At 50.4% G+C, this 11,053-nt stretch overlaps 1 protein-coding gene across 1 annotated transcript in view; it reads left to right on the top strand.

Annotated features, from left to right (window-relative positions):
- slc29a1a (solute carrier family 29 member 1a) overlaps nucleotides 1-8,918 on the top strand; it is a 22,633-nt gene extending 13,715 nt beyond the window's left edge. The window contains exons 4-9 of the mRNA XM_061227410.1: nucleotides 1,284-1,459; nucleotides 2,272-2,411; nucleotides 3,592-3,726; nucleotides 6,304-6,376; nucleotides 6,886-6,965; nucleotides 8,860-8,918. Coding sequence (XP_061083394.1) covers nucleotides 1,284-1,459; nucleotides 2,272-2,411; nucleotides 3,592-3,726; nucleotides 6,304-6,344 — 492 coding nt within the window. The 3' untranslated portion in view covers nucleotides 6,345-6,376; nucleotides 6,886-6,965; nucleotides 8,860-8,918. The remainder of the gene's footprint in view (nucleotides 1-1,283; nucleotides 1,460-2,271; nucleotides 2,412-3,591; nucleotides 3,727-6,303; nucleotides 6,377-6,885; nucleotides 6,966-8,859) is intronic.
- Nucleotides 8,919-11,053: the final 2,135 nt, after the last annotated feature.

Raw genomic sequence — 11,053 nt, forward strand, 5'->3', positions numbered from 1 at the left:
CACAGCTCAGCTTGGAGTCATCTTGTTTATTGCACAACGCAGTCAATATATGAACTAGTGTGTTTAAACACAGTATGTTACACACATCATAACTCTGAGTGGATAGGCTACAGCAGTAGAAGTCTAATACCTAATTTACTGATTTACTTTTTATTAAATTCGTAGGCTGGAATGCCTTGCGGCAACAATTGTGTTTAAATGTATACTGCTTCAGCCTTTGGCAAGCTACTTAGAAGGGGGCGGCAAGCGACTGGTAGCTTGAGAGCGACGTGTTGGAGACCCATGGTGTAGGACGACTTTTCATTGGCAACAGTATTAAACCAACCAACAATATAAAATATTAAGAAGAGCTCTTTTATTTAATTGAGTTAAATCGAAATAATGTCTTCTAGTGCTCATGTACTGATAGCCCTACTGGTAGGCAATATTACCCCGGCTTGTATTTGGGAGCCGGCCTTTTTGTCCGAATCGACCACGCCCCCGGCTATTATCCGAGGCCCGGCTTCAAATAGAATCCCGGACACAGTTTGAGGATTTACTGTATGCTGATTGGGTTGGAATTTACCAGCATTTCAGGAAGTATGAATTATGAATGGTGGGGCGACATGGCTCAGGCAGTAAGAGCAGTCGTCTGGCAGTCAGAGGGTTGTTGACTTGGGATGTGTAGGTTCGAGGTGGTCGGGTTGTGAAATAATGTGAGAAGTTGTAGGTTGCTCCTGACGAGCTGGTCGGTGCCTTGCATGGCAGCCAATCGCCGTCGGTGTGTGAGTGTGTGTATGAATGGGTGAATGAGAAGCATCAATTGTCCAGCGCTTTGGATAAAGGCGCTATATAAATGCCAACCAATTAACCGTAACTTGTCCAGTGTGTGCGTTTGTTCCACTAACTGCTGTATTTCACAAAAACATGCACGCCGCTTTCCCAGAACCCAGAGTCCTGAGCCGCTGAAGTGGCCAGCGTTCAGAGACCTCTCTCAGTGTGGGCTCAAAGCGTTTAGACCTCTCTGTGTGGACTCAAAGCGTTTAGACCTCTCTCAGTGTGGACTCAAAGCGTTTAGACCTCTCTGTGTGGACTCAAAGCGTTTAGAGACCTCTCTCAGTGTGGGCTCAAAGCGTTTAGACCTCTCTCAGTGTGGGCTCAAAGCGTTTAGACCTCTCTCAGTGTGGACTCAAAGCGTTTAGACCTCTCTCTGTTTGGGCTCAAAGGGAGGCGGGCCCACGTTCAGTGACGGACTGCTGTGGCCGTGTGTGATGGGAGGAGCCTAATTCTTGCCGTCTCTGCAGTACTTCATGGATCGCTTGAAGGAGCCGTCCTTGGCCAATCAGACGGCCAACGCGACGCAGGGCGTGGACGGGGAGGGGCGGAGCATCCTGCAGGCCAAGTTCAGCAGCACCATGACGCTCTGTGCCATGGTGCCTCTCCTCATCTTCACCTGCCTCAACTCCTTCATCCACCAGAGGTGCAGCAGGGCGGGGGTCAGAGAACAGGGGCGCTGGGGCCCGGGGGTCAGAGAGAACAGGGGCGCTGGGGCCCGGGGGTCAGAGAGAACAGGGGCGCTGGGGCCCGGGGGTCAGAGAGAACAGGGGCGCTGGGGCCCGGGGGTCAGAGAACAGGGGCGCTGGGGCCCGGGGGTCAGAGAGAACAGGGGCGCTGGGGCCCGGGGGTCAGAGAGAACAGGGGCGCTGGGGCCCGGGGGTCAGAGAGAACAGGGGCGCTGGGGCCCGGGGGTCAGAGAGAACAGGGGCGCTGGGGCCCGGGGGTCAGAGAGAACAGGGGCGCTGGGGCCCGGGGGTCAGAGAGAACAGGGGCGCGCTGGGGCCCGGGGGTCAGAGAGAACAGGGGCGCTGGGGCCCGGGGGTCAGAGAGAACAGGGGCGCTGGGGCCCGGGGGTCAGAGAGAACAGGGGCGCTGGGGCCCGGGGGTCAGAGAGAACAGGGGCGCTGGGGCCCGGGGGTCAGAGAGAACAGGGGCGCTGGGGTGGGGTTTGTTGGTTTAACAGAGTTGGGTTGGAGGACTAAAACTATGTCGATCTTGAGTATAATGGCGTCTGCCAAATGCCATTAATGTAATAATGTAATGTTGCGTATTTTAGTCTTAGATTTCGACTTTAAGTCTTAATTCTGTTACTTTTTTGCTAAATAAGACAAAAATATTGCCAGTGAGGTGTTTGATTAATTAAAAGATTTGCCTATGGTGTAAGAATTTCGCAGTAACTTAGTGAAGCTAATGTTTCCTTTGAGAGGAAGCGTGACGTGTGACGTTCTGTCCCAGGATCCCCCAGAAGCTGAGGATCGTGGGGAGTCTGGTGGTCATCCTGGGGGTGTTCCTCATCACCGCCACGCTGGTGAAGGTGGAGATGGCCCCCCTCCCCTTCTTCACCGTCACCATGATCAAGATCGTCTGCATCAACTGTGAGTACCCACAATCCTCTGCTCCAGCTGTGAATCCCCTTTACCCACAATCCTCTGCTCTAGCTGTGACCCCCCCTTACCCACAATCCTCTGCTCCAGCTGTGACCCCCCCCCTTACCCACAATCCTCTGCTCCAGCTGTGACCCCCCTTACCCACAATCCTCTGCTCCAGCTGTGACCCCCCCCTTACCCACAATCCTCTGCGCCTAGCTGTGACCCCCCCCCCCTTACCCATAATCCTCTGCGCCTAGCTGTGACCCGCCCCTTACCCAGAATCTCATCCCCTCCTCTGTTATCACTGAGCCCCCCATCCTCTCTTTGTTTGGTTCTCACCCCCGTACAATTGATGCTTCTCATTCACCCATTCATACACACACTCACACACCGACGGCGATTGGCTGCCATTGACCAGCTCGTCAGGAGCATTTGGGGGTTAGGTGTCTTGCTCAGGGACACTTCGATACAGCCCGGGCAGGGGATCGAACCGACAACTCTCCGACTGCCAGACGACTGCTCTTACGGCCTGAGCCCCTCATCTGCCTCATCCCCCCCCCCCTCCTCTCTCTGTTTGGTTCTCACCCCCTCTCCTCTCTCTGTTTGGTTCTCACCCCCCCTCCTCTCTCTGTTTGGTTCTCACCCCCCCTCCTCTCTCTGTTTGGTTCTCACCCCCCCTCCTCTCTCTGTTTGGTTCTCACCCCCCTCCTCTCTCTGTTTGGTTCTCACCCCCCCTCCTCTCTCTGTTTGGTTCTCACCCCCTCTCCTCTCTCTGTTTGGTTCTCACCCCCCCTCCTCTCTCTGTTTGGTTCTCACCCCCCCTCCTCTCTCTGTTTGGTTCTCACCCCCCTCCTCTCTCTGTTTGGTTCTCACCCCCCGGTGTGCGGGGCTGGAAGCTGCCGTTTGATCCTTGCGAAAGACTCTTCTGGGTTAAAGGTGACGTTTGTGTTGCAAGGCTTTCATGTGGATTTAGAAATCTGGGAGGGGGGGGGGGGGGGTCAGCGGCCAATCAAAACCTTTCTGTGAGGGTCTGAGCCGGGGGGGGGGGGATTTGTGAGTGTGTGAGTGTGTGAGTGTGTGTAAGAGAGGGATGTGTTCTGACTCTCTATCTCTCGCTCTCGCTCTCCCTCTCCCTCTCCCTCTCCCTCTCCCTCTCCCTCTCCCTCTCTCTCTCTCTCTCTCTCAGCGTTTGGGGCCATCCTGCAGGGCAGTCTCTTTGGATTGGCCGGCCTGCTCCCTGCCTCCTACACCACGCCCATCATGAGCGGCCAGGGCCTCGCCGGGACCTTCGCCGCCGTCTCCATGATCTGCGCCATCGCAAGTACGACCCCCCCCCCCCACGCCACATTTATATAGCGCCTTTCTCAAACCCGGGTACGACCCCACCCCCCACGCCGTTCTGTTACTCACATGACCTGTACACCAGCTGGTTAACGCAAGCATTTAATCAGCCAATCATGTGCAACTAAATGCACAAAGGAATGCAGACGTGGTCAAGAGGTTCGACTGTTTTTCAGACCAAATGACAGAATGGGGAAGAAATGTGATCCAAGTGACTGACTGGGGAGTGATTGTTGGTGCCAGACAGAGCAGCAGTTCTGCAGACAGAAACACCTTGTTAATGAGAGAGGTCAGAGGAGAAGGGCCAGACTGGTCAGAGCTGACAGGAAGGTGACAGTAATGCAAATAACCACACATTATAACAGTGGTATGGAGAAGAGCATCTCTAAATACACAATGTCAGAACTCTAAGTGGATAGGGTTGCCGACCCCTGCTCTAGGGTCTTTCAGCGAACGTATCCCTGGTTATGGGTATGCACTTTGTTGTACGTCGCTCTGGATAAGAGCGTCTGCCAAATGCCAATAATGTAGACTACAGCAGCAGAACACCAAGAACTCTAAAGAATAAGTGTAATAGATAGGTACTGGAGTGCTGAGAGTGTGTGTACAGGGTGTAGGGTGTGTGTACAGGGTGCAGGGTGTGTGTACAGGGTGTAGGGTGTGTGTGCAGGGTGTGTGTACAGGGTGTAGGGTGTGTACAGGGTGTGTGTACAGGGTGCAGGGTGTGTGTTGATGTGTGTGTGTGTGATCTCCAGCGGGCTCAGAGCTGATGGACAGTGCGTTTGGATACTTCATCACCGCCTGCGTGGTCATCCTCCTGGCCATCACATCTTACCTCGCCCTGCCCAAGCTGGTGAGCACGCCCTGCACTCTACAGACACCCTGCACTCTACAGACACACCCTGCACTCTACAGACACACCCTGCACTCTACAGACACCCTGCACTCTACAGACACGCCCTGCACTCTACAGACACGCCCTGCACTCTACAGACACGCCCTGTACTCTACAGACACGCCCTGCACTCTACAGACACGCCCTGCACTCTACAGACACGCCCTGCACTCTACAGACACACCCTGCACTCTACAGACACACCCTGCACTCTACAGACACACCCTGCACCCTACAGACACGCCCTGCACCCTACAGACACGCCCTGCACCCTACCGACACGCCCTGCACCCTACCGACACGCCCTGCACCCTACCGACACGCCCTGCACCCTACAGACACGCCCTGCACCCTACAGACACGCCCTGCACTCTACAGACACCCTACACCCTGTACACACACCCTGTATCCTAAACCATACACCCTGTACACACACACCCTGAATATACTCTGGTCAGAATGGACACACTACCCACCCCATCCAAACTGCGCACGCACGCACACACACACTCTCGGCTCTGCCTGCGGCTGGGTTGCCCTGCAGAGCCCTGCTGTAGCACATAGTAGCGCATATCCAATCGCAGGAAAACAGTGACTGTGAACGGAACAGATTTAAAATAACGGCATTACCCACCTCTCCAGTGCCCACACCTCTCCAGTGCCCACACCTCTCCAGTGCCCACACCTCTCCAGTGCCATGGCCATAGACAGCCACACGCAGGTCCTGTGACCAAGAACACATTGATCTTCGGTTACATATCAGTAAAATGTCAGCCTGGGTTGTGTAGATAGAGCGCTCTGCAGGCCTGTTCCTGCTAGCCTCCAGCTCTTTGGCAGAATGTTGTGTTACTTAAAGCTGGACTTGTTGGTGTTGTGTTACTTAAAGCTGGACTTGTTGGTGTTGTGTTACTTAAAGCTGGACTCATTGGTAACACTACAATAAGGTCACATGAATTGGCATTAACTAATGTTATTACACTAACTACTGAGAAGTATCTGTGTAGGTTTATGCATTTGTACGTCATTTATGTTAACTACATTGAATAATGTCAATTCATATTGGAATGAAACCATTAATTTGTTAATGGTAAACCAACTATAAGTTTATCCTATCGTTTCATATGTATAAATGTAACCAATACATTAGTTTGCTGTTAAATACATGAACTAATGAAAAGTTAAGTTCATACTTGACGTATCTGTACTTAAATAAATGGATGTTAACTTCAGGAGTTAATTTTAGTGCCCTCATTGTGAAGTGACTGACTGGTCTCGTCAGGATGGTGCATCACGGGGCCGCTGTCCTGAGGGCTGGTTTTTTCAGCTCAGGGGGATGATGTAAATATCAGGGGTCTGTTATAAAGCTCAGGGGGTGATGTAAATATCAGGGGTCTGTTATAACCAGTAAAGCCAGTCAGCTGCACCCCCAGGCCTGTGGGGCTCTCGCCTTTAACCCTTCCAGGTCAGAGGTCACAGACACGCCATTAGAGTGTTCCTAACTGAACATTCTACTGCTGATGTAACGGGCACTGCAGTGTTCCAGAGCGTGGGCACTCCATGAAAACCTGCTTCTGTTGGTTGAGTAATTATGAGTAATTATTATTATTATTATTATTATTGTTATTATTAAAACTTCCTGTGCTTCCTCTTGCTCCCCTGAAGGAGTTCTTCCAGTACTATCTGCAGGCCAAGCCTTCCACTGACGAGGAGAACAAGATGGACCTTCTGAAGAAAGGTATGCGCTGCGTCCGACACGGCCGCACACAGAACCCTCCGTCTGTTCCCCCGGCGCCTTTCCCACGGAGCAGCTCCCAAAAGACCCGAAACTGCCCCAAGAAACTCCGCCCAGCGCCCTTTCTCTGGCTCCGAGCTCAGAGTGACTTCAGTTCTCCACTTCTATTGTTCCCATTTTTTATTTTTTTCTTCTCAAGTAGAAAATATTTGCTTGTTTTAAGTTTTTGAAATTCTCACCCCGCTGGCAAATCTTGAAATGAGTCAAACAGTCTCACCTCATTGGCAGTTTAAGTTTAAATATAAGACGGCCAATTCTATTAGCCAATTCCGCTCAATTAGGGTCAGTCTACAGCAGTGGTCTCCAGTTACTGGTTCTGCTGGTTTTAGTTTAGGTAACCAGCGAGCTGAGAGTCTGGCTCCTCTCAGAGAGGAAGAGCAGAAGAGCCGCACAGCCGCGGGGGTTAAAGGTCAAACCCGTTAAAGAGCGCTCACACGGTTCCTGTCCCTCAGAGATCCCTGGGGAGGCGCGGCCGGCGACGTCAGAGGAAGGAGGCAGAGCCGTCGTGTCTGTGATCGCCATCTTCAAACAGGTACGGCTGCCACAGCACCCCCGCAGGGCACCCACGGAACTGCACTCTGCACAACGTCCGCACACAGAGGGCAGGGGAGGCCAGTCCAGTCAAAATGACGTCTGTATTTCTGCTCTGTATGAGGAAACTCTGGACATTTCTCAGCTCTTGAGCTGAAGTTCACTCCACTTCCGCCCATCGGCTCAAATAAAGGGGGACGATCGGCAGCCTGGCAGCTCCATTTGCATTGCAAAACGCAGTTAATGTCTCTCTCTCTGTATGTGGTGTTAATGTCTCTCGCTCTCTCTCTCTGTATGTGGTGTTAATGTCTCTCTCTCTCTGTATATGGTGTTAATGTCTCTCGCTCTCTCTCTGTATGTGGTGTTAATGTCTCTCTCTCTCTGTATATGGTGTTAATGTCTCTCGCGCTCTCTCTCTGTATGTGGTGTTAATCTCTCTCTCTCTCTCTGTATATGGTGTTAATGTCTCTCTCTCTCTCTGTATGTGGTGTTAATGTCTCTCTCTCTCTCTGTATGTGGTGTTAATGTCTCTCTCTCTCTGTATATGGTGTTAATGTCTCTCTCTCTCTCTCTCTCTGTATATGGTGTTAATGTCTCTCTCTCTCTCTCTGTATATGGTGTTAATGTCTCTCTCTCTCTCTCTGTATGTGGTGTTAATGTCTCTCGCTCTCTCTCTCTGTATGTGGTGTTAATCTCTCTCTCTCTCTCTCTCTGTATATGGTGTTAATGTCTCTCTCTCTCTCTCTGTATATGGTGTTAATGTCTCTCTCTCTCTCTCTCTGTATGTGGTGTTAATGTCTCTCGCTCTCTCTCTCTGTATGTGGTGTTAATGTCTCTCTCTCTCTGTATATGGTGTTAATGTCTCTCGCTCTCTCTCTGTATGTGGTGTTAATGTCTCTCTCTCTCTGTATATGGTGTTAATGTCTCTCGCTCTCTCTCTCTGTATGTGGTGTTAATCTCTCTCTCTCTCTCTGTATATGGTGTTAATGTCTCTCTCTCTCTCTGTATGTGGTGTTAATGTCTCTCTCTCTCTCTGTATGTGGTGTTAATGTCTCTCTCTCTCTGTATATGGTGTTAATGTCTCTCTCTCTCTCTCTCTCTGTATATGGTGTTAATGTCTCTCTCTCTCTCTCTGTATATGGTGTTAATGTCTCTCTCTCTCTCTCTGTATGTGGTGTTAATGTCTCTCGCTCTCTCTCTCTATGTGGTGTTAATCTCTCTCTCTCTCTCTCTCTCTATATGGTGTTAATGTCTCTCTCTCTCTCTCTGTATATGGTGTTAATGTCTCTCTCTCTCTCTCTGTATGTGGTGTTAATGTCTCTCTCTCTCTCTGTATGTGGTGTTAATGTCTCTCTCTCTCTCTGTATATGGTGTTAATGTCTCTCTCTCTCTCTCTGTATGTGGTGTTAATGTCTCTCTCTCTCTCTGTATATGGTGTTAATGTCTCTCTCTCTCTCTCTGTATATGGTGTTAATGTCTCTCTCTCTCTGTATGTGGTGTTAATGTCTCTCTCTCTCTCTCTCTCTGTATGTGGTGTTAATGTCTCTCTCTCTCTCTCTCTCTGTATATGGTGTTAATGTCTCTCTCTCTCTCTCTGTATGTGGTGTTAATGTCTCTCTCTCTCTGTATATGGTGTTAATGTCTCTCTCTCTCTCTCTCTGTATGTGGTGTTAATGTCTCTCGCTCTCTCTCTCTGTATGTGGTGTTAATGTCTCTCTCTCTCTGTATATGGTGTTAATGTCTCTCTCTCTCTCTCTCTGTATATGGTGTTAATGTCTCTCGCTCTCTCTCTCTGTATATGGTGTTAATGTCTCTCGCTCTCTCTCTCTGTATGTGGTGTTAATGTCTCTCTCTCTCTCTCTCTGTATGTGGTGTTAATGTCTCTCTCTCTGTAGATCTGGGTCATGGCGCTCTCTGTGTGCTGTATATTCGCCATCACCATCGGAACCTTCCCCACCGTCACTGTGGACGTCAAGTCTATCGTGGAGCCGGGGAGCAAATGGGGTGAGTGTGTGTGTGTGTGTGTGTGTGTGAGTGTGTGTGTGTGTGTGTGTGTGTGTGTGTGTGTGTGAGAGAGTGTGAGAGAGTGTGAGAGAGTGTGAGAGAGTGTGAGAGAGTGTGAGAGAGAGAGTGAGAGTGATAGCATCCTGATAGGAGATGAACAGTAACCGCAGAGGAGGGTCGGAGTAAAAGCTCTGCTAAAGTCTGGATCAAGGTCCCGCTGCTGTTTGTGTTCCTGCAGTGGGAAAATGCCAGAGCTGCTGATCTGAGTCTCTCCCTCTCCCCCCTCTCCCCCCTCTCCCTCTCTAGAAATGTACTTCATCCCGGTTTCCTGTTTCCTCATCTTCAACGTGATGGACTGGGCTGGGAGGAGCCTGACGGCCGTGTGCATGTGGGTGAGTGCACAGCCCTGTGCGCCTGCTGCTCACTGCTGCTCACTGCTGCTCATCTCTGGGCTCCAGCGGAGGGGCTCCACCTTGGTGCAGAATGATGTGAACGGAACCACATGTGCTGAGTCAGCAACATTTACACAACAATCAGACTCAACTTTCCCTTCTGCGTTTGGATCGGGGCGGGGCGGGCTTATGGATAAAGTCTGTGCCAAACCTACAGAACCCGGCCGTACAGCAGAACTACCTCCGCTGCATTCATCACAGAGTCCATCGTGCCTCTGTGAAACTGGTTCTGTGGTCCCTGGCTGAATAAAGCCAAGGATTCAGTTGATGTAGCGGAAAATGTAAATGTCAATGGAAAATGTGTGTCAGTTAACCTTGAGCACCGCTCATGTGTGGGAAACTGGTTTCGTCCAAACCATAAATTATTTTGATTCGGCCCCGAGTGTCTCTGCATGGAGAAATGGAGGAGTGGTCTGAACCCGGACCTGGTCCGCCCCAATTTAGGCAGCGGCACAAAAACAGCACTCGTTACAGCTGGGGCTCGTTAGAGTCCGCTGGCCCTCCGCTCAGCAGACGGGCTCCGCACAGCGCTGTGCCTGCTTGGGCTCTCATGCTTCTTGGGTCTCATGCCGTTTATTCTGCAGTTCTTCACGGTTTTCTTCTGTAACCACGGATCAGTTAAAGACCCATAAAGTCTGTTTTTCATACTGCAGGCATAACAGTTTTACTCTGGATGAGCAAAGCTTTTTCCACTCCAAACTGTGGCACGAAATCAAGACCTCCATCCTGATCCCTGTAGACAGTTTGTTCCCGTAAGGAACATTCCAGAACACACACACAAAAAAACAAAAAACAATTGTGGTACATTTATAGACAGACTGAGGGTCTCTAAATGTTTAGAGAACATTTTGGCGCGGCCCTACAAGTCGTTGTAAACTCCTGGCATGGGCTTCGATGTTGTAGCAGACGTGTTGCTGATTTCTAGGTGGTTCCTCACAGGGCTGCTGAAAGAACACTGTTAGCACTCCCTGCCCAGCTACATCACAACCTTGGCTTCAACCAATCAGTCCAAATATTTATTCGTCTTGGTACTGTAGTTACTCAACTTGTAGATCCTACAACTGAAATATGGTGGCCCTGAAAGTGTAGTCTTAACATCACAGGACATTTTATCCAAAATAACGTACAAAAAAAGTGCATATGAAGGTCATCGAACAAACCGAACAGGTCGGATAAGGTACAATTCACGTAGGATCGATTGTACAGCCATGAACGCAAGTCCAGTACACAAGGTAGATGGGCCAGGTCAGTCACTACCCTACAGAGAAACATCTACATATCTATATATCTATATACCACTCACCTAGTATTTCCTTACAATCTTATTAAGAGTACTTTTTGGCCAAATATGACGATTATTGCCACGAGGCGAGCCGGTTTTTACTAATGAAGATTTACTCCTGGGTTTAAGAAAGTTTCACTTGTCAGCAAACCGCGACTGTAAACAGGCAAATATTTTCTCCTGGAGGTGAAGTCTCATCGCAAGCCTGAAACACTCGTCTGTCAACCCTTTTCACTCCCAAGCCCAATACGGGGTGACTCCACCTAAATCCCCAGGGGCTTTTATGGGCGTTCTGCTGGCGTGACTGAGGTGTAAGCGGTATGCCTGTGTTCGGGGGCTGTGGGTGTAAGC

This window comes from Conger conger, chromosome 18 (genome assembly GCF_963514075.1).
Source record: "Conger conger chromosome 18, fConCon1.1, whole genome shotgun sequence".
NCBI classification, from domain to species: Eukaryota; Metazoa; Chordata; class Actinopteri; order Anguilliformes; family Congridae; genus Conger; species Conger conger.